Here is a 27,360-nt window from a genome sequence, read left to right as displayed (position 1 = left end):
AAAGAGAAAACCCGTACATGATGGGTCATATTGCTGAGATAAATCGCAGAACTTGATAAGTGGCCCTATCAAAGGGGTCCAAAACCTATTCAATGGCCAGACAAATCATCAATTCAAGTGGCTGAAGATACATGTATGATCGAAAGGATTCCAGGTCAAGGCATGGTGGAAACATTTTCACTTGGTTTAATTTTTGAAAAAGGACAAAAAAAAAAAAAAGGGTTTGGGGTGGGGTTTGGGGGGGGGGGGGGGGGAGAGGAGGGTTACAGCACCAAACTACTGCTTACCTGAGTTTTGGTTCAGATGCTCTCATCCACTGAAGCCAACCCGGCTTCACAGATATTGATTACAGAATAGACACATATCCTTTTATGTAGGTATGAACCTGTACATTTTAACTTCCTATCCTTTTATTGCAGCTAAAATACAAAGGAGGTATTATTGTTAGCTCTATGGAAATCTAGAAATAATATATGCATAGTTTAGACTTTTTCTATTAAAAGCAAAGTATGATTCACACTTGGACTATGAAATTACTCAGGTTAGCCAAGAGTTCTTTCCTTCATGGAATATCAATTCTAAATGTAGTTTGATGAGATAGTTAATTGCAGAACTACAGAAAAGGGCCACAGTGGTGTACATAAAAAAGATTCTTGATCAAACTGCATGGAGGGAACCAGTTGTTGTTCAGGGACTAATTCAGGTCATCCTCTTTTGTCATTGACCACATAGAGCCTCCAATCAGCGACATGTTTACTGCGAGTCTTGCATTAATTTGGCGACCCCTGTATGTTTCTGAAGGTAGTCCCTTGATCTTATATCGGCCTGCAATGCACATTAGGGAGTAAACAGAAGAGAGAAATTATCTCTAGATAGATCTATAGATGAATGAGCAAATCCACAACTCATAAATTATGAAACTGGAATCAAATAAAAAGTCTCAACTCCTCAGTAGTTGCCATATACATGTCATGCGCAGAATATGCAGGACTAATGTTGTCTGTTAGATATGACCTTCAACTGGGATTGGAAGAGGGGGAACATTTAAAGTGAAATCAATGGTTTTTTTTTCCCCTTCCCTTCCTTTCTTGGGGTGTATGGTGAAATTCATTTAGAGAAATATCTAGTGGGAAAAAAACAAATTGCAAGGGAAAATTCAAGACTCAGAATGAAGATTTTGAGGGCATTGCAGAATTCAAGACACTTTTACAACATTTTTTTGCATTCTGACCAAACTTTAATGAAAATCATTCTTCCAAGGTAAAATTCAGACCATTTATACTTGAATTTTCAGTCACTTCACATCTAACCAAACAAAGCCAACAAATCTGCCAGGCAGACCGGATAATTGGTCAATCCAACAGTTAAGCTATAAATCAATTTCATATAATAATTGTAACTATTTGATGTGACAAATTTTTATGTGCATTATCTGTTACCATGCTTTGGAATGCTGGATTCTAGTGTTTATTACCTGTTGAGCTGAGGGGAAGACCAAATATGAGAGGGTGCAGGATCTATGCTTCTTGGTCTGGAAACTATTCCTCAGAAGCTAACCATGCACTTACTTTGTGATGCTACGTTATTGTAGGACTGTTTCTTAGTGGTTCTTATTTTTCTGAGCTGGCCTGAGGACGTCTCATCCCCAAGACTCCTATTTTCCTTCCCACATTTAATGATAAAAATAAAAAGGATATTTCATTTTGAGTGGACAATGGAGGAAGATATCTTCAAAGTAATGCTGTATATTTTTCTCAAGGAATGCAAACATATATAGGTAATGAGAAACATTTAGAATAAAAGAGTAACACAATATCTGCTAATACAAGGCTTTAAATCCCAAAATAAGTAGCAGAAAAGTGTGGCAGAGAAACCATTTCTGTCACTTCTATCTGGAGTAAACTAGTGTGGTGGGCCTGGTGCCTGAAATAAGGGTGATCAATGATGGACACTCATATGAAAAGGCAGTGAGTATGTTGGCATGCCATTAGAAATTAAGATGATTTTAAAAATTTAATTGATAAAAATAATGCTTGTTCATGCCACTTAGGAACACTGGATAGTGATGGAGGGAGTGAAAGATGTTATTGGAGGAGATAGATGTGTCTTGTTCATGTTTTTGTAAAAATGTTGTGAAGTAAAATTATAACAAACCAAAATGGAAACTTTTGCAACTAATGACAACAATGATTGTTTTAACTTGGGAACTTACTGGAAATTGATCATTTCAGCAGTTATCAAATAAAATTTCCTAGCCCAAATCAAAGTGATTTGGTTGGAAAGTGCACTAATTTTTTTTTTGGATGGATAATATATTCAATGAGCACAAACGGGTACAAATAGACTCCGCCAGGAGATGAGGAGCAAAAAGAAAAAAGCAACAAAAATAAATAATGCAATCAACAAACACCCTCAAGGAATATCCCTCTCTGCAGAGAAATGGATGGGAAGATCCCAGGAACAAACAACATGCCTCATTCCTAGGGGTAACCAAGCAAGATCCACCATGGAGAAAAAGCTTGGCCCATACTTCAAAGGAGATAGAGTCCCATATCTGTAGGATTGTTCTTGATTTTGAAGTCCATATTCTCAAGTTCCTCTCCAACCAAACGTGATAGATAGTTGCACAAAAGGCAAGCTTGCCCACTTAGTCACAACATGTTTTTCTGTGAAAACTTCTCCTAACCCATCTCCATTCCTCCTCAAAGGGGAGAATCCTTCTCATAACGGGCGAGTATTTCTGGTGCAGACATTTGCAAATAGAGTAGAAAGGACATGCAAAGAACAAATGGTGCACATCTTCCAAAGCGTTCCAACACAAACAACAATTGGAAGAGGAGATCCTCTTCTCCAGAAGAAAAGCTTGCATTGGGCGAGATTGTGTTAAGGCCCTCCAAGAAATAAAACTATGACAGCGATTATGACCATTAAACCAGACAACCTCATACCATGGGACTTTGGGCACCAGAGGTCTTACCAGATTCCAAGCAGAGCTAGAAGAAAACATGCCAGATTCTAATTCAGACGAGACCACTAGATCACCACTCCCACTTGGTCCCTTGACGATATCCAACAAGGCTCCCCAAGCCTCAATCAGACTAGGGGAGGGAGTAGGCCCCAGACTCAAACCTAATGACAGATAATATCAAAGACCTTGGGTATTCTATCTGAACCCGAGTCAGACCTTATCCTGTCCCCATAGACATTAGTCAAAACTCTGTGTGGTGCTAATTATCCAGCCAAAGAAGAGAATTCAAGCGATCATCAATCTTGGACCTAATCACATCTGCCACTAGTTGTGTATACTTCAATATTTTCCTCCAAGCCCAAGAGGAGTTAGAAGAGCAAGTAACAGTCCATTTTGAGCCCCTATAGAGAAAACGAGAATACATCCAATCTACCCAAATGCTTTTCTAATTTTCGGCCAGCTTCCACACCAATTTGAGAACACCCACCGCATTAACATCTTTAATTCTCCTTAAGCCAAGACCCCTTCACCTATAGGAAGGCACACTGAAGCCCAACTAATGGAATGCAAGAATTTGTTGTTATTAGTGCCTGTCCAAAGAAAAGCACTCATCAAAGACTGCACTCTTTTGAATGATAAGCTTAGGGAGACCAAACCAGTCCAACACATATATGAGCTTTCCAAAACTGCTCGAACCAACTCCAAGCGACCTGCATAAAACAAAGTTTGGATTTCGATAACTAGAGCCTCTTTCAAAGCTTGTCCAAAAGAGAACAGTGATGCACAACCAACCGACCAAGATATTTCATTGGGAGCTGACCCACAGAGAACCCTGAGATACACCTCAGACTCTCTTTAATGTCCTCAGTAACACTAGCCAAGAACAGAACAGATTTGTGGCTATAGATCCTTAGGGGTGACATATATAAGCAAAGGGATTCAAAGCCCCTAGCACAGCTTCCCGGGAGGAAGGAGTAGCCTTAGTGAAAACCATGAGGTCATCAGCAAAGGATAAATGAGAAAGCTAGAGAGCCTTGCATTTGGGAAATAAGATAAAGCTTCTGCTCCAACTGGATTGAATAATCCTGGAGAGCACCTCCATAACCAAAGTGAAGATATAGGGGGGCATTAAGCATCCCTGCCTGATGCTAACTCTACTGCCAGAATAACCAGCGGGGCTCCCATTGACAAGGATAGAGATGTGAGTGGAAGAAACACAGTGAGTGACTCAACTCACAAACACAAGGGGAAACACATCTTAGTCATGACATCCTTGATAAAATCCCATCTAAGCGAGTCAAAGGCTTTATTAAAACCCCTTACTAGCTCGTGATAGAGAAGAATGTTGTCCTTAATACTTCTTCCCCCAATAAATGCAGGCCGATTTTCACTGACCAAACCGTCCACCACCCCCTTAAGCTTGTTAGCTAGGAGCTTAGCAACAAACTTGTACAGGAGATTACACAAGGCTACAGATCTGAACTCTGTGAGAGAGCCAGTCCCCTCAACTTTTGGAATTAAGCACAGAAAAGCTTGACTTACTACATTTATTTGATTTGGATACGAGAAGAAGCTCCTCACAGCATGGACCAGATCATCTTTCACAATGCCCCAAGCAGAAATGAAGAACCCATGCTAAACCCATCCGGACTAGGAGCCTTATGGGCCTTGTTGGACTTAATAGCAGAAAAATTCTCGTCTTCTAGGGGAGGGGCTTCTAGCAAAGCCCAGTGCTCATCAGATAAGAATTTGTCAAGCAAAGCATCAGGAATCTGTTCTCCAACAGCAAGATAGTCAGGTCTAACGATCTCCATATAGTAATCCACTGCTTCCGTTTTAATATCCTCTGCCTTGGTCCGAATGGTCCTAACCCTTGTCGTCAATTTGGAGATAGAACTTCCATTAAAATGAGCTTTCATGGATCGGTGGAAATAGCTAGTGTTGGAGTCCCCATGCTTAAGTCAGTTAATCCTGGCCTTCTGTTTGTAGAAGCTCTCTTCTTGGGCCAGAAAACGCGTAGCTTATTGGGAAGAATCTTTTCCTCATTGGCCAAAGAGACATTCCTCCTCCCCCCCCTCCCCCCAAAGTCTGAATACGCTTCTGAACATCCTGTTAGCTCCTCTTTCTAGCAAGGACTGAATTAATAACATTCCCAAAGGAAGAGAAATTACAGGTTTGCAGGGCCTTCTTAACTTCTCATAACTTCAAGGCAAAGGAAATTAGAGGGGGAGCGTTCTTATTCCTCAGCTTCATCCAGGCTTCTTGGACAATTCTGAGGTAGTCTTCATGAGTAGCACACATGTCAAAGAACTAGAAAGGCTTGGGACCAACGGACTTGTAAGGCTGAATCTGGAGAACAATTGGGTTGTGATTAGAGACTCTTGGGAAGTCAAAAGACAGCCTCAGAGAAGCTAAAGGAAGACAACCAGTGATCATTGACCAGCACCCTATCCAATTTGCAAGAAATTTTATTGGCACCGCATCTCCTGTTGTTCCAAGTGAACTTCATCCCTGACCATTTCAAACCAGTCGCCCCAATGTCATTCAAGCAAGCATTAAACTCCACCCACTGAATCTTTAGTTACTAGTTTTAGCAAGTTTTGAGCTAGTTTCACAATTTTTGTAGATAATGACTATAAAAAGTTCCATTTTTCTTTTCTTTAACTTTAAATTTGTTGAGCTATGTAATGCGATAAGGGTATTTTTGGGTTTTTTTCTGTTTTATTCCCTGTAGCTAGCATAGTCGGCTATACAGGGACATATTTGTAATTCTGCCCTCGTATTGAAAACTATAAATAAAGGGGCTGAGTGATCGTATTAATTACTTAAGCCATTCTCAAAAATCTGTTTTGTTAACATGGCATCAGAGCCAAATTCCCTCTTATCTAAGTTTTCAAAACTCCCTACCCTCCCATCGTTTTTTCTTCCTCTCTTTCCCTTGATCTTTCTCTCTTTCTTCTTGGTTCTCTTCCTTCAACTTAGGGCAGCAACAATGAGGTGATCATATGATCTAGCTGCTGCCCTCAAACCTACCTCTCTTTTTTTTATGACCTAAAATTACTTGTGCTTGATAGTTGCTGCAGCCCCTCTCTGCGATTTTGGAGTTCTCCTTGTTTTTTGAAGATCAAGCTCTTTCCACTATGAAGTGTTAGAAATCATGTAATAGGGAAAGTTTAAGAACTAGTTCTATTACTAGTTGCCTTATTATGTAATTCTGTTTTTCTTCTTTATTTCGCTTATACCTCCCTAGGGAGGTGGATGTAATTCTCTATTAGTTATGATTGAATGAATATATGGTGTATGGAGAAGCCTCTCCAACACAATCGATTACAGCCTAATATTCTCTTCTCTCTTCTCTCTTCTCTTGCTATCTTCTTCCTCCTCCAACTTCTTTCTTCTCCCTTCCTATTTCCTAAACCTAGAATCTAACTTGGTATCAGAGCAGGCTCAAGGTTTGAGAGTCGTGTTCAGTCCCTGTTTTCATTCTTTATCTTCTCTTTGAAATCCTTTGTGTCTAAGGATTCCAAAGAGGAGATTTTTGTGTACAGCTTTGCTTAAAGAATATGGAATAGGCTCATTCTAGCCTCTTTTGATGATTGAAGCTTCTTTGGAGATTTGGATCTCCCACAGCTGCTGCTCCAAGTTCTGCCAGTCTCAGTTTCAGGTTGCAGCTGCTGCCATTCTCGGATTCCTTTTGTGTCTTGGTTTGGCCCACTTGCATCGCCCAAGGACACTTATGAGAGTGGATATGATCTCCCTTGCTGATTGAAGAAGCTATATGAGCAGTTTTGCTCCTTGTGTGGGATCCTCTGTTCTGCCCAGGTAAACCTGAGAGTGTTTACTTCTTTTTTTCTTGCTTCGAGCTGCAGTTTGATGCTCCCTTGGTTGAGGGATGTGTATGCATAGCCTTTGTGAGGCTTTTTTACTTGTTTGAAGTTATTACTACACCTTGCAAGCCTTTGTGAGGCCTCTTCTTAGGGACTGCCTGCTGGACTGCTGTTGTTATGCACTAGAAGTGCTTGATTTAAGTCCTCTTAGAAATTTGCTGCTAGGACTGCTTCGGCAGTGTGCTATCCTAGGCTGCTTATTGGACTTCTTGCTTGTTTGGGTTGAGTGTGTACTCCCCACTTGCCTTTGGTGATCTTGTTTATTGTTGGTATCCATCATGAATGATTCGGATACATCTGTGCTTGATACTGCTGATTCACAACCACCCACTGTTGTCCCTCAGTTGGCTTATGAGAGTACTTATCAACAGATTTCTTTTGTGAAGCTTGATGGTACTAATTACCTAGATTGGTCACATTCTGTGAGACTTTCCCTAAGGAGTAAGGGAAAACTTGGATATATCACAGGTTCTATCAAGGCTCCCACAGCTGGTTCACCTACTTTTGATAAATGGGAGACTGAAAATTCTACAGTTATGACAGGGTTGATCTTCTCCATAAAGCCCGAGATTGGGAGAAGGTTTATAAGGAAGGAAACTACCAAAGCTATTTGGGATAGTGTCTCTGTGGCCTTTGACAGAGTAGGTGACACTGCTAAGGATTATTGGTAGTGGACGTGAGGAGCAAGGCTTCTACTTTTTTGATCCGTTTTTGCCCACAACTCATTCCTATGTGTGTGGTCGAAATGATAGTAGTTCTGTGGATTCTGTTATGTTATGGCATCGCCGTCTTGGCCATCCATCTTTTGTAGTAATGAGGAAACAATTGCCTCACTTATTTTCATCTATTGCCTCTTCTCATGTTTTTCAATGTGAACCATGTATGTTTACCAAACATTGTCGGTCTTCATATCCTTATCATGGTAATAGAACTATTGCTCCTTTTCATATTGTGCATACTGATGTTTGGGGTCCTTCCCCTACTACTTCTTTATTTGGCTTCCGTTACTTTGTGTCCTTTGTTGATGATTTTTCCCGTGCCACATGGACTGTACTTTTGAAGCATAAGAGTGATGTTTGTGATGCCTTTTAGAATTTTTACCAAATGATCCTTACTCAATTTGAGACCCGCATCAAAATTGTGCGATCTGATAAAGGGGGAGAGTACATGTTTGGTGGCCTTCAAACCTTCTTTACTACTTATGGCATTATCCATCAGCTAGCGTGTGTTGACACGCCCCAACAAAATGGGGTTGCTGAGAGGAAAAATCGCCATCTCCTGGAGGTCATCTGTAGCCTATTGTTTGACATGCATGTCCCCAAGACCTTTTGGTTCGCAGCTCTTCTCACTGCCTCCTTTCTCATCAATCGTATGCCTATCAAGCTTCTTAATTTTAAATCTTCCTTGGACATCTTATCTCCCAAGGCCTCTGCTTTTTCTCTTCCACCTAGAGTCTTTGGCTGTGTTTGTTAAGTGCATGTTAACAAATCTGCTCGCACTAAACTTGACCCCAAAGCTTTAAAGTGTCTCTTCCTTGGGTACTCCTCTACTACCAAGGGGTATAAGTGTTATCATCCTTCTTCCCGCCAATGTATCATTTCCAAGGATGTTACCTTTCTTGAGTCTATCCCTTTCTTTGTCCCCTTCTCAGCATCCTCTTCAAGGGGAGAATTGTGGGAGTGAACAGGCTACTGATGATTTCTTTCTTTCTCCTCTACCTACATCCCCTTTTATGCTTGACATTGGGAAGCGCAGGACTGTAGATGTGGTTGAAGTTGATGATCAACCAGGGGGGAATACAGATTTGGTTGTTGAAAGTGGTTCTGGTAAAGAGAAGGTAGAGAAGGCTTACCACTTTACATACAAAAAAGGTGAAAGCTTGCATAATACAAGAAAGATGATCTACCAAGAGTCCTCTTCAGATCCAGATCTAGATCCACATCCTGAGATTCATCTTCCTCAATCAGGTGACATTTCTTCTCCTCCATCTGATTTGGACCTTCCTATTGCTATTAGGAAAGGGAAAAGAACTTGTACTAATCCTATATCCCAGTTTGTTTCCTATGATGCAATTTCTCCTACAGGCCTTGCCTTTATTACTGCTCTCTTTACTGCTTCCATTCCCAAGAATGTCATTGATGCTATGTCTGACCCAAAGTGGAGATAAGCCATGTCTGAGGAGATGATGGCACTTGAGAAGAATGGTACTTGGCAACTTGTTGACCTCCCCAAGGGACGTGTCCCAGTTGGATACAGATGGGTCTATACAATCAAGTATAAATCTGATGGCAGTATTGAGAGATACAAAGCAAGGTTGGTGGCCAAGGGGAACAGTCAAGTCTATGGAATTGACTACTAGGAGACATTTGCTCCTGTGGCCAAACATAACTCGATAAGAGTTCTTTTATCCTTGGCTGCCAATAAAGATTGGCCTTTATATCAGTTGGATGTGAAGAATGCCTTCCTTCATGGTGATTTGGAAGAGGAAGTGTACATGCACACTCCACCAGGCTTCAAGATGCCTTCAGCTGAAGGGAAAGTGTGCCTCCTTAAGAAAGCCCTATATGGTCTCAAACAGTCACCAAAGGCATGGTTTGAGCGCTTCCGACAGGCTATTCTGAAGAATGGATACTCCTAGAGCCAAGCTGATCATACTCTCTTTACCAAACGGAGTAATGGTACTATCACAACCCTCATTGTCTATGTTGATGATATTGTGGTCACAGGAGATGATACAGCTGAGATAGGTAGATTGAAGAGCTACTTGGCACAGCAATTTGAGATCAAAGATCTGGTTCCCTTGAAGTACTTCTTAGGAATAGAAGTATCAAGGACCAAGAAAGGAATCAACATATGTCAGAGGAGGTTTATTCTTGACCTGTTGACTGAGACAGGGATGTTAGGCTGCAAACCAGCAAACTCTCCTATTGAGCAGAATCACAAACTAGGAGAGGACTGTGGTCCTTCTCTTGTTGATGCGGGAAAGTATCAAAGGGTAGTGGGGAAGCTTATCTATCTCTCTATGACTCAGCCAGATATCTCTTATGCAGTGGGAGTTGTCAGCCAATTCATGCATGCTCCCAAGAGTGGCCATTTGGATGCTATGTATCGCATTCTGAGGTATTTGAAGTCCTCTCCAGGGAAAGGACTGTTGTATGCAAGGCAAAACCACTTGAGAGTGGAAGGTTTCACAGATGCCGATTGGATTGGTTCCATTACAGACAGGAGATCTACCTCCGGCTATTGTACCTTTGTGGGAGGTAACTTAGTCACATGGAGGAGTAAGAAATAGCATGTTGTGGCCAGATCTAGTGCCGAGGCAGAATTTAGAGCTATGGCACATGGAGTGTGTGAGCTCATCTGGCCGAAAAGACTAGTTCAGGAACTGGGATTTGACACTGAAGGACCCATGAGACTGTACTGTGACAACAAGGCTGCCATCAGTATCGCTCACAACCCCGTTCAACATGACCGGACAAAGCACATTGAGGTTGATAGGCATTTCATTAAGGAGAAGATATACTCTGACTGTATTTGTACTCCTTTTGTGAAGACTGGTGATCAGCTGGCAGACATCTTCACCAAAGCTCTTGGCTCTCCTCAATTTAGCTCTTTCCTAAGCAAGCTGGGAATGCATGATATATATTCTCCAGCTTGAGGGGGAGTGTTAGAAGTCATGTAATAGGGGTAGTTTAGGAACTAGTTCTATTACTAGTTGCCTTATTATGTAATTCTGTTTTTCTTCTTTATTTCTCTTATACCTCCCTAGGGAGGTGGATGTAATTCTCTATTAGTTATGATTGAATGAATATATGGTGTATGGAGAAGCCTCTCCAACACAATCGATTACAGCCTAATATTCTCTTCTCTCTTCTCTCTTCTCTTGCTATCTTCTTCCTCCTCCAACTTCGTTCTTCTCCCTTCCTATTTCCTAAACCTAGAATCTAACTTGAAGGCTGCTCTTCCTTAGTTGGAGACTCCTCTGCAGTTCCTGGCCAGCATCTATCCAAGCTCTACTACAAGTTTTTTGGAGCACCTTACCAAAATCGATCTCACCTTTCAGGGTTTTTTTTCAAAACCCTGACACCAATCAATATTTGGGTTAGGGTTCTTCATTGCTGCTGATTTTTTCAGAGGAGTTTTCATCATCCAAGAGGACCACTCGACCTTGCTTCCAGCCCTTATTTCTGAGGTTTTGGTCATATTCAGGTTTTCTGGTTTTTTGGATCAATTTATTCCCTTATCGATTTTGCTGTTCTGCTTCTTCTTGGCTGGCTGCATCGGCTCCTTGCTGGTTCCCTTGTTTGTGTGGCTGCAACCATGACAGGCTCAGATTTTTCTTCTGCAACTTCTGGGATTGATGGACAGCCCCGGACAGAATTTCTTTCCCTTGCTGCTCCTATCAAACTCAATGGCACAAATTATCTCAAGTGGTCTCGGACTATCTATTTGACCATTGCTGGTCATGGGCTTACTGGCCATATTCTTGGGACTGACCCCATGCCAGCTGACCCTGGTTCTCTGCAAGATAAGTGGATGTGTCACACCCCACCAGAACCAACCGGGTTTGATATGACTGGACCCTCATGGGGTATCCCTATAACCCGCCAGGATCATAATAGCAGTGTAATTAATCTCACAACATCCACAATACCAAATCAGATATAATAAAAGAGTTCTGTTAGTACATACATAATCAGAGTATTAAGCGGAATTCTACGTTGTAATACTTATTACATAACCTTCAGCTTTACAATCAGTTTATAGCTGAATAAATACACACTTTAATAAATGCCAAATGTCCAATAAGAAACTGCTTGGCCCCACCATCAGAAAGGTGAAAAGACACAGATGTCGCAAATACAATCTGCAGCATGTTCATCGTACACCATCTTGAAACCAGCAGCGGACTCAAAAGGGGTGCCTTCCTCTGTCGGAGTCTCCTTGCAGCATCAATATCTAAAAAGGGAAATCCACACGTGATACAGATCCAAGCCTCCATGAGCTGAAGAAGCCCCCCTGATGATAGGGTTTTAGTAGGAGCCTTAGACTAGTTTATACTTAGTTTATTTCAGTTTTATACTTAGTTTTATTTTTATGTCTTTAATTGAACCGATTCAAATTGGTTGCATCCAATTGGTTCAATTTAAGTTGGTCTAATTTAAGTGAAGTGTTCCTATTGGCTATTAGGATCTTATATCCTATTGGTTGATGAGGAATTTTCTTAGTTTAATAGTTTTAAGTGTTTTAAGTTAATAGGGGCAATTAGGACTTTTAACTTTGAGTTATTTCATTAAGTCACACTCCTTCCACGATTTTGGAAGAGAGGATTTTAAATTGTATCAGGATTTTGGCCCTTAGGCCTTTATTAATAGAAATCATGAGAGAGGCTCGCCCACTGATTAAAGTTTTATAAAAAAATCGTCTCTTTGTTGCTGGCTACTACTGCTGCTGTTTCTCTCTTCTGAGATTGTCTTGTGAGTCATATCAAGACCCCCCTTGTGAGTCATATCAAGGTTGAAGGACTGGTGGACCTCCGGTGATTCCTTGCATCTTGTAGATTGGGAGGTTCTTCTTCAAGCTTCTTCAAGTTACTGCTATTGCAGATCTGCAAGACCAGTAAGTTGATTTAAATTCCTGCAATTCCCCTCTTCTTCTCATCCTCCAACCCAAGCCTCCATTACCCCATCGATTCCCTTAAACCCTAGATCATCTAAGCTTCATAAAACCTTCATCCCTTATCAAAATTCAACCAAATTCAGACCACAGCCCCCTCATACCACCTCCTACACTCGACCTGAACCCTAGCCCCAATTGTTCATCAAAACCCTAATTTACCTTGTCTCTGTAAAACCCAAAAAAAACCCTAAATTCTGTATAGCCCAATTCAGCCATCAAAATTACACCATATCACAACCTAGCACCCTTCCCATTGCCCCTAGCACTCGACCTTAGCCCCTTGCCCTAATTCCAAGTTTAAACCCTAGTTTTAACCTAAATTCTAAAACCCGAAACCCTAACCCTAATTTCTGAAGCAATCTCCTCGGGCTTGGTTTGGCAGGTTCTATAAAGCAATGATCTTTGTAGGATACAAACAGAGTAATGCCGATCACACCTTGTTCATCAAGCGAAATGGAGAAAAGGTCACTCTTCTTATAGTCTAAGTTGATGACATAGTTGTGACAGGTAATGTTGCAGATGGAGTTTCTCACTTGAAGACTTTCTTGGGACGAGAATTTGAAAGATCTAGGACAGCTCAGGTACTTCCTTGAGATTGAATTTGCCCGTTCTCCCAAATGTATTTTTCTCTCCCAAAGGAAATATGTTCTAGACCTACTCTCAGAGACTGGTTTGTTAGGATGTCATCCGTGTGACACTCCTTTAGAAGCTACTACTCGTCTACAAGAGAAGGATGGTGATCCGGTTGATAAGGGTCGATATCAACGGTTGGTGGGAAAATTAATTTATCCCTACCACAATAGACCGGACATTGCATTTGTAGTAAGCTTGTTCAATCAGTTCATGCATGATCCCTACTCCACTCATATGGTAGCTGTTGTTCTTCATATTCTCCATTACTTGAAGTCAGATCCAGGAAAAGGAATTCACCTGTCTCCGCATGATCATCTTCGCATTGAGGCTTACACAGATGCTGACTAGGGTGGTAATCCTGACAGGAAATCCACTTCAAGTTATTGTACTTTTGTAGGAGGCAATCTTGTCACATGGTGAAGTAAAAAACCAAAATGTTGTGACAAGGTATAGTGCTAAATCCGAATTCCGTGCTATAGCCCAGGGCATATGTGAGTTATTGTGGCTTCAAAGTTTACTCCAGGATATTAGTGGTTCTATTCATCGTTCAATGATGTTGTACTATGACAACAAAACAGCAATCAACATTGCCCACAATCCAGTGCAACATGATCGTACCAAGCATGTGGAGATTGACAGACACTTCATCAAGGACAAGTTAGAAAGTGTGCAGATTTGTATACCTTTTGTGGAGTCTGATGATCAACTTGCTGATGTCTTCACTAAAGGGCTAAGTGGAAAGTTATTTCATCATAGTTTAGTCAAGTTGGGCATGTGTGATATCCATGCCCCAACTTGAGGGGGACTGTTGAGTTATGTAACCCGATAAGGGTATTTTTGGGTTTTTCTCTATTTTATTTCCTATAGCTAGCATAGTCGGCTATACAGAGACATATTTGTAATTTTTCCCTCTTATTGAAAACTATAAATTAAGGGGCTTAGTGATCACATTAATCACTTAAGCCATTCTCAAAAATCTGTTTTGTTAACAAAATTAGTTTGCAACATTTTATATCCAACCAGCGAGAGCCTTGGTGAATTGAGCAAGTAATATTCAAGACACTTTTTTGTTTCTCTTTTTCTGGTTTCTTAAGGAGGATTTGCTGGTTTTGAACTGGAAAGCAGTGTTTCTGGAAAACTGGCTGTTTTAAACATCTGTTTTCTGGATTTGTGTGCGTGTGCGTGTCTGTGTTTTGGGAGGAACAGTTAATATGGTTTATGTGGGGTTTGGTTAAGTTGTGAAGTCTTGGGATGTCAATAAATTAGTTTCACTGTTAGTTGTGGAAGACCTTGAAAATGTAAAGTACATTAAATATCTAGAAAAGTTCCAATGTTAAGTCCTTGGAAATGTACAGGCCATTAAGTCTAGGAGGAGGTCCCAACAAGGGCTAGAACCATCCCAGCTTCTCTATAAAAAGAGCTGCCTGTAAGCATTTGAAATCAGAATTTGAATGAAATTTGGTTTTAACCATTCTTCTATGAGAGACAGAGCTTCAGCAGTTCAGTGAGATGTTGGTCCTGTTGAGATGCTGGGGTGGTTGGTGAGATACAAGCCTAGGCTTGGGGTGAGACTTTTCAAGTCATACCTTCTTCTAATTTTCTATTTTGCTTCTGCTAGTATCATTCTTGCAAGATCAACTAAGTCACCCTATTCTGTTCCTAAATTTGTTGATTAAAAAAAATATTGATATTCTATTGAGAACGTGAAGTTCTTTCAATGTTGATCAAGAAGGGTTTACTAAGTTGAATCTTAGTTGATATTTTCTACAACTTGTAATAGCCAACCCGGTTTTATATTATTATTGCTCTGTTTTGAAGACTGCTGTTGGGGAACATCTAAGCATTAGATTGGGCTAGGATTTGGGGTGAATAATCACTGCCCTAGGGGGTAAACTCAATTGGAATTTGGCCCTGATCAGACACGTGGATTTTGAGATCTGAAGTTTCACTTAAATCTGATCACTTTTGGGTTCTGCGATCCTGTTATATTGGACTGGTTCTGAAACTTATTAGAAGGTTAGAGCAGACTCCATTATTAGCCTCAAGTGATTGGATATCTATTACAAAGATTGCCCCACTTCCATCCACTACTTCTTCTTCCCCGGAAGTGCTTTAATACCCTTTGTTCTGAATCTCAATTATGAAGAAAGCATTTGAATTAGGCAAAACGTGCACTTCTGATTGGAACTAGAAACTCAGAAGTCTTTGTTGATGACCACAAAAACTAAGAACTACAACAGAGGTCCAGCAGCAGAGATCTGAACATCATTATTGGAAAAAAAAAAATCTGTCAGGAGGCTAGTTTCAGCAACCATCCATCAGGAGGCTTCTACTCAGGAAGAAACTATATACGGTCTTGACTTCTATCTGAATCTGGACTCAGCAGATTACAGCTTAATTCTATCGGATGGGAGTTTTGATCCCTCAAATAACAAGGGAGGATGGGGATCTTTTATCATACATAAAAATAAATTAGTTGCCTCTTGCATGAATTTTGGATATACAGGGTCAGCATAGGAAACGGAACTCAGGAATCAAGGAAGCAATCGAAAGGGCGCTTTTACTGGAATGCAGGAACCTGACTATTTGGACGGACTCGATGGAAGTGAAGGATTGGCTGATGAACCAAGAAAATCATCCGTGGCCATGGGACCTTTTCCATTTGCTTTTTGATATTCAGTCTCTAATTACTTTATGTTGGACTGTAACTTTTATTAAACAGCCTAGGACTTTAATTCGGCCTGCCCATAATTTGGCTACACATGCCAGATTATTTAACTTCTCAGAACAATGTGTGTTGAACTATTTTAATTAATATGACTTATCCTTTTTATCAAAAAAAAAATCTGAAATCATCTTTATCAAAGGTCCCAATCCATCATGCATCAGAGTTCCCTATGAACTAAACAGTCCGAAGCAAGAACCACCCAGTTCTTACCCATGGCACCAGATTTCTCTGTTTTATGGCATAGAGAAACAAGTGCAGTGGATAAAGAAGTGTTCTTTCCTCCAGCGCACAAGGGGTCTATTTCCATCAAAGGTAAAATTACCAGACTACCCACATCATATCTGCTACTATCTGATTTGCCCTGCCAGAGGCTTCAAACAGTACTAGCAAGCAAAAGTAAAACTTTGAGGAAATTACTCATTTTACCCCTAATTCAAAATCATCAACAGCTTAATAGAAGGGGCAGAAAAGATAGTCAGACTAATGGCTATTCATAAATAGTTATGCCATTCATAATGACAATTTTTATTTCATTGATAAATGTGAAGAGCAAGACCAGGGTCCTAGGAATAAGCTGAGCTCTTAAAAAAGAAAAGGCTTTACATCCTGCAAATATGACATATTCTCATTTCATTTGTGTGATCTTTCAGGATTCAATAAAATCCCCAGTAACCGTAAGTTAATTCTATGATGAGTTCAATAGTACTGAGCTTTCAAATACTTAATAAGGGAGACAGTAGACCTTACCTGTCGGATAGGCTCTGGTACACGGTATTTGCAAGTCATTTTAACAATTTTGACTGCAGTATCGAGTGATACACGGTGGCCAATTGATATAAATATTGGCTTCAAGGAACCCTCAGTCGATCGCATGGCCTGTGCAAATTTTGGTCAACTACATGATTCAAAGGATATCTTCCAGGGTGAAAAAACAAATAAACTACATTGACAAATTTCGATATAGCTAGGAACAGCACTCAAATGAAACAATTATAAGATGGCAGAAGCCATTGACTGTACCACCTATATAAACAATCTGCCCATACTGTCACATACTAGGAGATTTGGACACGCCATTCTATCAGTAAGTTGGTAGTGCTTAACATTATTTCTCAGTGTCTATTGCAAAGTTTCAAGTTATGAGGAGCCTATTTAACCTGAGTGCTATTGAGAGGATGTCTAGCTTCAAACTTAACTCTAGGTTTGGTTAAATAATGTGTCCACATCTAATACATGTGTAGGACATTCTATGACCTTGACATACAATACATGACTTATGAAGAGATATATCCCTTGCCGTATCGCTTGAAATTTAATTACCAAGCACTGTCCTAGAAATGAACTCTAAGCCACTGCAAAACTGTGTAAATTAACCCTAGACCAAATGCAATCTAGATATAAGAGATTAAAGGTGATAAAAGATTCAACCTTTTTCTTTTGAGTAGTATCGATAAAAGAATGTTACAGATTTAAAGTACTGAAAAACTTACACTCAAAAAGAGAGGATGAAAAATGTAAAAAAGAGATGAGAATATATTAGCATCATATAGCAGAGGCATGGGCCCATGGGCCAATGGGCCAAGCTAGTAGCAGCACATCCAGCTGTCCAAACTCTTCCAAAAATAGATCTCAATAAAAAGAACCAATCCAATATCCACACAGATTCAAGGGGTAAGATAGGAAAAGGCATAAGAATCCTCCTGTTTGCTCTTTCCAAAGGCCCCTATAGGTTGTGGATGCCATGATGTAATCCCAACGGGGCTGAGTATCAAGGAAAGGCATTGATCCCAATTGTCACTAATAGACAACAATTCCACACTGAACATCAGTAAGAATTATTTGTTCCATGTCATCGGCAATTTCCAGCTTATTTGTAAATTTGATTCTTTTGGTCAAAAATCCGATGAATTTTTTTGGGTTTTGTGCTTTGGTTATTTCGACCAAAATTTTTTGGTCTCGTGCTTTGGTTATTGCAATCCTTTGTGACCGATTCAGTCTATTTTGGAAATTTTGGAGGAAACGAATTGGAGATATGGGTTTGGAATCTTTGCTGTTTTAAGTTGAATTTGTTACTTTAATTGGGTCCAAATGAAAGCCCACCAATAACTAAGCTTCAACATACCCATTTGTTGCTCCTTTCAAGGGTATCCTAATGTCAAAACCCAAAAAAAAAATAAAAAAAAATTGTCCATTTATGTTATAACATTTCTTTAATTTATATACATCTGAATTTTAAATATTTGTATTGGCCAAAAAAATTTCATCAAAACTACCAAAATGTCACAAATCATTTTGGGACAACTTCAAAACAACCACTAAAAATGAAGTTTACAACCAAGGTTTCTAAAGTTAGTGTTATCAGCAGGGGAAGTACAGTACTTCCCATGCTAATAACACCAACATCCAGTTTCCTCATTATCCTGGACAGGATCCATCTAATTGTGAGTCAAAGACCAAATCCTTCAACTGGTCCATTGTTGAGTCTCCATCCTAACCAACACTAAAAGAAGTGCTATGCATTCTTGAAAGGGTATTTTTCTCATTATCATGTAAGAGGGATATAATGTGTATAACATACTAGGCCCGGATGAGATCCCAATTAAAGTATGGAAAGCCCTAGGAGTTTGTGAGGTATATTGGTTAACCAAGTTATTTAACAAGATTATGATCGTAAGGAAAATGCCAAATGATTGGAGACAAAGCATTGTAGTTCCTGTATATACAAAAATAAGGGTGATGTACAAAGCTGCAACAACTATAGAAGCATAAAACTAATGAGTCATACTATGAAACTTTGGGAGAAGGTTATTGAAGCCCGTCTGAGAAGAGAGACTCATATCTGAAGAATCAATTTGGTTTTATGCTAGGTAGATCCATGACAGAAGCTATCTACCTACTGAGGAGGCTTATGGAAAGATGTAGAGCTAACAAGAAGGATCTCCATATGGTCTTTATTGACCTGGAGAAAACCTATGACAGAGTCCCTAGGGATTTAATCTGGCATGTTTTTGCAAAGAAAGGGGTGGTGAGTAAGTATATAGAGATAATTAAAAACATGTATGATGGTGTGGTGACTAGCGTGAGATCTGTGGGAGGCCAGGGCAAGGAATTCCCAATTACGGTTGGGTTACATCAAGGATAAGCCCTAAGACCTTATTTGTTTGCACTTATCATGGATGAATTAACCAAGAGCATCCAAGACTACCATCGTGTATGCTCTTCGCCGATGATATTGTTTTGGTAGATGAGACAAAAGCAGGGATTAACGCTAAGTTAGAGATGTGGAGATTTACTTTGGAAGCAAGAGGCTTTAAGATTAGTAGATCAAAGACAGAGTATATGAGGTGTAACTTTAGTCACACTATGATGGATGATGATATGGTGAAAATTGAGGAGAGAGAGATACTGACAAGTGACTATTTCAAATATCTGGGGTTTATCATACATAAAGAAGGTGACATAGATTATGATGTTTCACAGAGAATTAAAGTGGGATGGATGAAGTGGAGAGGTGTAACAGGAGTATTGTGTGATCGACACATTCCTTTAAAGCTTAAAAGAAAGTTCTACAGGACTGTTGTCCAACCTGCTATGATGTATGTGGTGGAATGTTGGGCAATTAAGAAGTGTCATTTAGAGAAGCTATGTGTTGCAGAGATGCGGATGTTAAGATGGATGTGCGGCAAAACTAGGAAGGATAAAGTAAAGAACGAACGTATTAGAGCTGATGTGGGAATTGCCCCGATCAACGACAAGCTCCGAGAATGTCATCTGAGGTGGTTTGGCCATGTGCAAAGGAGGCCTGGGGACGCCCCAGTAAGGAGGAGTGATCTAATGACGATTGAAGGAGCTAAAAGAGGTAGGGGCAGACCTAAAATGACCATAGGTGAGGTTGTGAAGAATGACATGCGTAGTTTAGGTCTTGTGCCAAGTATGACCTCAGATAGAGCCTATTGGAGGGCAAGGATCCATGTTATCGACACCATGTAACTGAGATTTTCCTGATTTCCTAGGCTATCCTTTTTCCTCTTACTTTCAATTTTCATTTTCCACCACTCCCTTTTCTTATCTCATTTATTTATTAATTTATTTGTGTGTGCGTGTGAGAAAGGATCCATTTAGCCAACCCCATTAAGTTGGGACAAGGCTGAGTTGTTGTTGTTATTGTTGATACTAGCCTATAAAGGGAAATCTTCATAAGTGACATATTGGGTTGAAGTGCCAATTATAAGATGCAAAGAACCATTCTCTTTTACTCTTCTTCCTTCGATCTTGTTTCTCTTACCTCTTTGTGCTTAATCATCCAACTTGGTAGCGGAGCGGAGGATTCTTGCTGCTCCTCTCAAGATAGTGAGCAAAACTCCAATTCTTGAGAGGAAATTGTTTTAAACTATAGAAATTTGTCCCAGCAAGTGGAGATCATAAGTTTTAGGAACTTTTGAGGAATTAGATTGTAGTATGTAACTAGCCCTGTTTTAAGTACTTTTTCATTAAGTCCCCTATGAAGGTGTGCTGGCCTCTGTTTTATGAATGAAAATTTGAAATCACCGAAAAATCTCAAAAACTTCAGAATGTCTTCTCTTTTATTTCATATGAATGGGTGTAAAACAAAAGTTATGTAGCCATACTTATGAAACACCCATTCTATTGTCCATTACTTCATCGTACAAATACAAATCCTCCATCCAAAAGCTTTTTGAGTATGCCTTCTAATTTGTACCAAATCCTTATTTCGCCATCAGGTTTGGCATTAGGACTTATGTTACCAATTTGTCTCATCTTGGCTACCCAATCACTCAATGATCATTCTATCAAAGCTCATCATTCAGATTTCCTATCCATGATGATCTCTTGTAGACATAGTAGGATTTTCCTACTAAAATAATCACCCTAATTGCTCCTTTCTGTGTGCAGAATCAAACAGTTGAATGACTCATACACAACTCCTTTCACAAATACCCCAAATGCTTTGGGAATACATTGAAATAAATGACTCTTGGAGAGCCAATAACTATTCACTTGACTCTTTGTCCTCTATTTGGGGTTAGTTATGTGATAGAAGAATTCATCCCATGGAACAATAAAATGATAAACACCAGCTCAACAAGCAGCTTCCCAAAAATGTTTCTACAACCTTCTCTTCTTAGTTCATTTTCTTAATGAAACTCTCAAGGTGCACAACTACAAACTTTAGTAGTTTCACTCTTCAATTGAATATAGAGAACTCTAACTATTTAGCATTCCCATAAATTTTCTACAAATAAGACATCAGCTACTTTTCCATCCTTAGAATGACAAAATGAGTCAAGATCTTCTTATTACTTCTTCAGTTATATTTATTTTTTAATAAGTAAAGTTTGTCACAGGGATGAGATACCCCCCAAAAAAGAATCTGTATGCCATACAAGGCCCTCAAAATGTAGCTGTACAAAGTTTAGCTGTAAAAAAATTGGCTAAACATTTTGCTTCATTTTGGAAGTCAATGCATATCATTCACTCTGATTTTTCAATTTAAAATTGGAAAAAAAAGGGCCTTTCATTGTCCATTTCGGCCATTCAATCTGTTAAGTCTTTCCATTTTAAAATTCGCACTAGTTAAAGGTAGAACTGAGCTGGGCTAAATTGGAAATCTCAGTTAACAAGCAGAGCAGGACCAATGCCACATTTTCTAAATGATAGGATTTTATGGGCCTATGGAATGGAAAATTAGATTGGCTTGGGCTGAGCTCTGTCATGGTTTAATTTCTACTCTTTAAATTTTTTATATGGGTTAAAAAAAAAGGATCCCCTCGCCAACAGTGTGGGGATTCTTTCCCACATCCTCTCACATAACTCTCTCTCTCTCTCTCCCCTCCTGACACATTATCTCTCCCCCCTGATCTTGTGGGACCCTATTGACAAAACAGATTCCCATGTGCTCATTGGTGTGGTGTGGGGAACCCTTGCCCTTTTTACATTTACTGAAATATTGAACCACAATAACCAAAATGCAAAAATATTTGATTTAGAGAGAAAACCAGCGGTCAACAAAAGTATATGTTATAGCTAATATACAAGCAGAATTCACCCAAATATTTCTGCCTACAAATAGAATCTTCAAGAGGTTCATGGAATGGGCAGATTAGCTACCACATTGTAGCTTTGGTGTCCTAGAAAACATAGGCAGATAAGCTAATAGCACCCCTAGTATATTCAGTGCTACCGTGGTACGTCATACATGGGTTAATCTTGAATTCAATAGAGTATTCTTCATCCAACCGTTTTCCCTTAGATGGAGTTGCAAAATATTATGGAGTTGCAAAATATTTTCCTTCCTTTACTTGTTTATCCAGAATGTATCATTCTTCTCTTTATCTATCATTTTAATCCTTCACTTACTATTCATAGAATAAATCCAGCACAAGCCCATGCCACTCCACTTTAGCCAAATTCTAGTCCTAAAGGAGTTTATGATGTGATCCTGGGTTCGAAAAACCCTGTTTAGGTTCACTCTGGGCCAACCCAATTGTATATAAGTAGGAAGAAAATGGCAATTTTGTAAATATTTCAAAGTTTGTAAAGGGGAGTAGCAGAGGCATAATAATCAGAACTTAAAAGGACTGTTTGGTAGTAATAATAAGGAAGATATAGAAGGAATTTAAACATATTAACCAGGGGGTAGACTTGGAATAGAATTTAAGATAAGGGACAAATCAGAATTAATGAAGAAGAGAAAGGTAGTGCCCGCTTGATTACCTTACGGGTGTTTCTGTTCTGGTTATGTGCTGAGAAACAACAAAATAGTTTTTTAATTTTCTATGCTGAGAAACCATTTTTGACCCGCTTGGTAAACCTGTTCTTGGAAACACGCAAAACCCTTTTTTTTTTTTTTTTTTTTTAAATTAACAAAAGGATATGTTTGGCACACTTTTCCAATTTTACAAAAGAGCATAGCGAATGAAAATAGGAGTTTTTATCAGGCACACTTTTCCAATTTTCAGCCAACATGTTCTGTCAAAAGTCTTCCGGGGAGCATAAATTTTGATTTATGTTTCCAAAAACAGTCACAAAAAACACTTAGTTATCAAGCGATTTTTAGGTGTTTTTCCATTTTTCAGAACGGAAAAACAACAGAAACTGTTTCTCGTAAGGTTATCAAGCGGGCTTGTAGTTGTGGAAAACAGAATTAAGGGTTTAATGTTAAAGAAGAGGAAGCACCTTCTTCAACCTTACGATCGAAGGAGGAGACGGTAAAAAAGAACTTGTTGTGATGGAGGGAAGTCTCTCCTAAGAACACCAATCAGATCGAAACTTTAGGATTAAATAGCTAACCCCTGAGCCTCTTAGGAACACCCAATACCAGATCAACTCATCAACCAAAAGATTAATATTGAACTTCTAAAATCAGACCAGGCAAACAAGGGAGTTGTAGGTATGGTTTGCAGGTTGGTTCTCAAGAACGAAGGCGTCTTTGGGCCAAGGATTTGGAGGGTTGAATCGCCCAGGTGAGGGAAACTACAACCGAAATTTGAGAGAGAGGACATAGGGAACTCGATGACCATCACAAGGGTACTGCTGGTATCGTGAAAGCAGAACCATAAAGAGAAAGAGGAAAACAGGAGACGAGAATGAAAGTAAGGAGAGGATGGCAAGGAAAGCTTACCTGAGATGGAAGCAAAGAAATAAGGGAGAAGAAGAAGGAGAAAAGTAGGGGTGGGATCAAGGGGAAAGGAAGAGAAGGCCACATTGCCAGCGATGGCACCATAACCACAGTGAACCCAAATGAAGTTTTTTGAACCTGGGATCGCATTAATTGGTATTAGAGCTAAATTTCCTTCTCCCTATCCTAAATTATGGTGTCTAACAGTGAAGTTGATGGTTTCAACATCACAGTATCACAAATGCAAATTCTCATTCAATTATCTTCGTTGTAGGTTACATGCCACTATATAAAGATAACGAAAAGACTCCTAATAGAAAGTACTAAAACAACTCTTCTCGAAATATGAAACTAACAACTCAATTTAATCTCCTACGCAATCTACCAATCCTATATAAAATTCCTAAATATAAAATATTACAAGATAATTCAAAATAAATAAATAAACTTCTAATATCCTACTGAACCACAACAAACTTGAACCCGGTTCTCGGTCTGGGCTCCAATCGAGTTCGAGCTGGCCCACACCAGAATTACCGCATCAGTGTGCCATGTGGCAAAAATTGAAGTCATCTTTCAGTATTTTACTTGAAATGTTAACATTTTGGATGGCCAAAAATATGAGGGGAAGAATCAAAATCATGTTATATAGATGAGATGAGTAACAAATTAACATCTGACCAAGAGAGTGGATCTTCTCTTTTATAAGCAATTTAATTGACCACATCATCCTCCATATGGCTACGAAAAAAAACCACCCACCCTGCTAAGATTACCAAGATGGCCGTTCGGAACACATTATCCTAATCAAATATAAGAGACGCATATATACAGTTTAGGGCAAGCTGAGACATCAATCTAGTCAAGCCACAACAACCTGCCACATTCCATAACACTTACTCTTGGGTGTTAACCTGACCAGGTGAGCATCTAGTCCGATCTTACCAAGGCATGTGACCTAGCCTCTCCAGACCCCCTGGTCCCCTTGGCCACACCTATACTGATACAAGAAATAGTAACTGAGAAGGTTCCTAGGTATTAAAATGTGCCTCACAGCATAACTGTAATTATTAATAGCTACTGTGAAGAGATGGATTTTTTCAATATAAAAAAGTTGTCTAGAAGTTACCAAGGGTTTACTAGAAATGGGGATTCAGTTTTTTTTAGAAAAACATGTGTTCCCGTGGAAGGACTAAGCTTTGCGATTTCCTATATATTTCTATTTCTGCAAGCCACTCTGTTTTGGTTCAATTAAATAAATTTTCCACAGAAATTCGGGGGCCCTGGCTAACCGTCTATCAGATTGTCTGCATTATCCATCCACATACCATATTTACGAGGCCAATTAACATATTGTCATTCAATCAGAACCACTGATTTTCCCAACAACTGCATAAAAGAGCAGTCATAATAAAAGGATGCATTTACTATTCAAAGACTGGAACAAATAGGAAGAACAAGACTTCTAGATCTCTTACCACTCCCCATGTGTAGTTGGAGTTTCCAGTTAAAGGAATCAGATCTCTAGCACAGTTTTCTTTTGCTTCTAGAAGTTCTCTCACTCCAGATTGTGTAAGACCATCCACGTGATGCAACTGGCATAGATCGAGGTTAGGACTTTATTTTGATTTGATGAAAAGAACTGAGTATTATGAACCAGGTTCGCGGTTAAATTCCAAACTTGGCATGGAATGAGATAATTCATTCTTTATCTTAACTCTAAAAGAAGGAATTTAAAAACTTAATTTAAATTTAGTAAGGGCAAGAGATTGCTGTCTGGTCGTGTAGCGCCTGCACCAGCGTGGGACCAATGAGAGCGCAGCAAAGTCATCAACATAGATGCAATTTTTTATTTCATGGAGGGGGGGGGGGGGCGGTACTTTCGCGCGCTCCTGTGTCTGGTTGCAGGAGCCACTTGACCAGGTAGCGTTCTTTTTCTCATAGTTATTTTGGGGTTAAAATTCGAACCTCACATTTTTTCCTATCCCAATGGTAGGGAGATTAGCCATAACACCAAGATGGCAAGCCAAACCAAAACCTACAAAAGAACTTTAGATTATAGCTCTTTCTTTGGTAAGCCATGGAGTAAATCAAAAATCAATCAAAAACTAAATCATTAACAAATTTATCTCACAAAACTCTCCTATTACTTAAATTGGACATTACTAGTACAGTGGTTCAGAAAGCTGAGTGTAAGCCACACTGACCTGAACAACCTCAAAATGCCACACTTGCAGGCTGTGATACTCAATTACTTCCAGATACTTATTGCATTTGTCCCTACTAGATATGATTCTAATACTTAACATATTTACAAGGCCACACAGGGGATTGAGGTTTTCTAAACCAGTGTGCAGAATATTTGAAGTTAAGATGATGTTCTATGTAATATTAGTAGATGGATGGGGGAAGGTGACAACTAATAACCAGTTTTGGAAGGATAAGTGGTGGGGATAGGATACCCTCAGCAATGTGAGTGAAGAGAAGTATCTTCTGACGAATGAAGTTACAGGACCACAATGATCATCTGCAGAACGGTTTCGTTAGTCCAACGATGTTATTCAACGGCTCAAATTTTGAAACTGATATGGGTGGGATATCAAAACCTCTTACATCTGCAGGAAATGGGCTGACAGTACAACAAAATAGGCTAGGATTGACCTCTAAGCATAAACGACACCCCCTCCCAAAAAAATTAAAAAAGTTGAATTTAGGGTTATGAAATATGATTGTAGGGCTTGTCATGGGTAAAAGTCTAGATTTAATATGAGTAAGGCAATCAAATAAACAAGCAAGGCAGCAAATAAAGTGGCAAACAACAGATAGGGACACCATGGGATCCACCACGTGTCAATCAACCCTGCACCAATAGTCCAATACAGGATGAAACTCCACCATGGAACCAACTATTCAGTAAAAGGACACCAATCTCCAACCAAGAAAGATACAAACTCAATCACCATATATGTTGATTGCCTTCTCATAACATGAACATACATAGAATCAACTAATAAGAAACCAATTCATGCTCAAAATCAACTCAAACTTACATGAGGACTTTAAAAATAAACTCTAAAGAGAATTAACTACAACAAAAATTTAAGGAGGGAAGGGAAGAAAATATGAGAGCATTCTCTAGATTACTTTCCTCTAGAGCAATTTATTATTCTTGCAATAATTCCTAAAAGAAACCAAAACCTAGTTGGTAAATAGTTCCTTTGTTTACCAAAAACACTAACCTCATGATTTCACTATAATTAGTGGAAAAAACTTAAATTCATAAAACACAAACTTATCAGGAGAAAAAAAAAAAAAAAAGTAGACTCGAGATTTAGTCATTAAAGACCAGCTATAAACCAATAACTCCAATGAGGGCTAATTGGATAACCTCAAGGAGTCTTCACTCTTCAGTTATATAGTTGGATCACTTACATCAGTAACATCACCTCCACTGTGAAAGATGAATGAGTTCACAGAACATCACTCCATAAACTCTTTAGCATGGCAGCTGGTAGGAAAATAGAGCTGAGGGTGGCAATGAAAAAATTCCACAGATGGTATGCCACAGTTCAACCCTACTAACATTCAGATCTCTGCAAGGAAGGTGCTTCACGGTTGTATACCCGTACATTCTGCCATTCAAAGAAAAGGTGTGATGCAGATTTATCACCAAATTGGGCTTCTTTTATTAGGAATAAGTCTAGGGTTGGGTGATATACATGTTGGGCCTTTGATCCCATGGGTTTTCTATGTAATAGGCCACTTTTATGGGCCTAAAGTTGGGGTACATGAGTTGCATACGGGATTAGCCCTATACTTAGTTTAT

The 27,360-nt window shown here is 39.4% G+C and overlaps 1 protein-coding gene across 1 annotated transcript in view; it reads right to left on the bottom strand.

Annotated features, from left to right (window-relative positions):
- Positions 1–651: 651 nt before the first annotated feature.
- Positions 652–27,360, bottom strand: part of LOC122660994 (endonuclease V) — a 40,499-nt gene continuing 13,790 nt past the window's right edge. Inside the window, exons 5-8 of the mRNA XM_043856271.1 lie at positions 25,508–25,572; positions 25,013–25,129; positions 16,643–16,771; positions 652–825 (exon numbers count right to left, since the gene is read on the bottom strand). Coding sequence (XP_043712206.1) covers positions 754–825; positions 16,643–16,771; positions 25,013–25,129; positions 25,508–25,572 — 383 coding nt within the window. The 3' untranslated portion in view covers positions 652–753. The remainder of the gene's footprint in view (positions 826–16,642; positions 16,772–25,012; positions 25,130–25,507; positions 25,573–27,360) is intronic.

The sequence above is a fragment of the Telopea speciosissima genome, chromosome 5 (assembly GCF_018873765.1).
Source record: "Telopea speciosissima isolate NSW1024214 ecotype Mountain lineage chromosome 5, Tspe_v1, whole genome shotgun sequence".
Classification (NCBI taxonomy): domain Eukaryota; kingdom Viridiplantae; phylum Streptophyta; class Magnoliopsida; order Proteales; family Proteaceae; genus Telopea; species Telopea speciosissima.
This window is presented reverse-complemented; position numbering and strand designations above follow the sequence as displayed.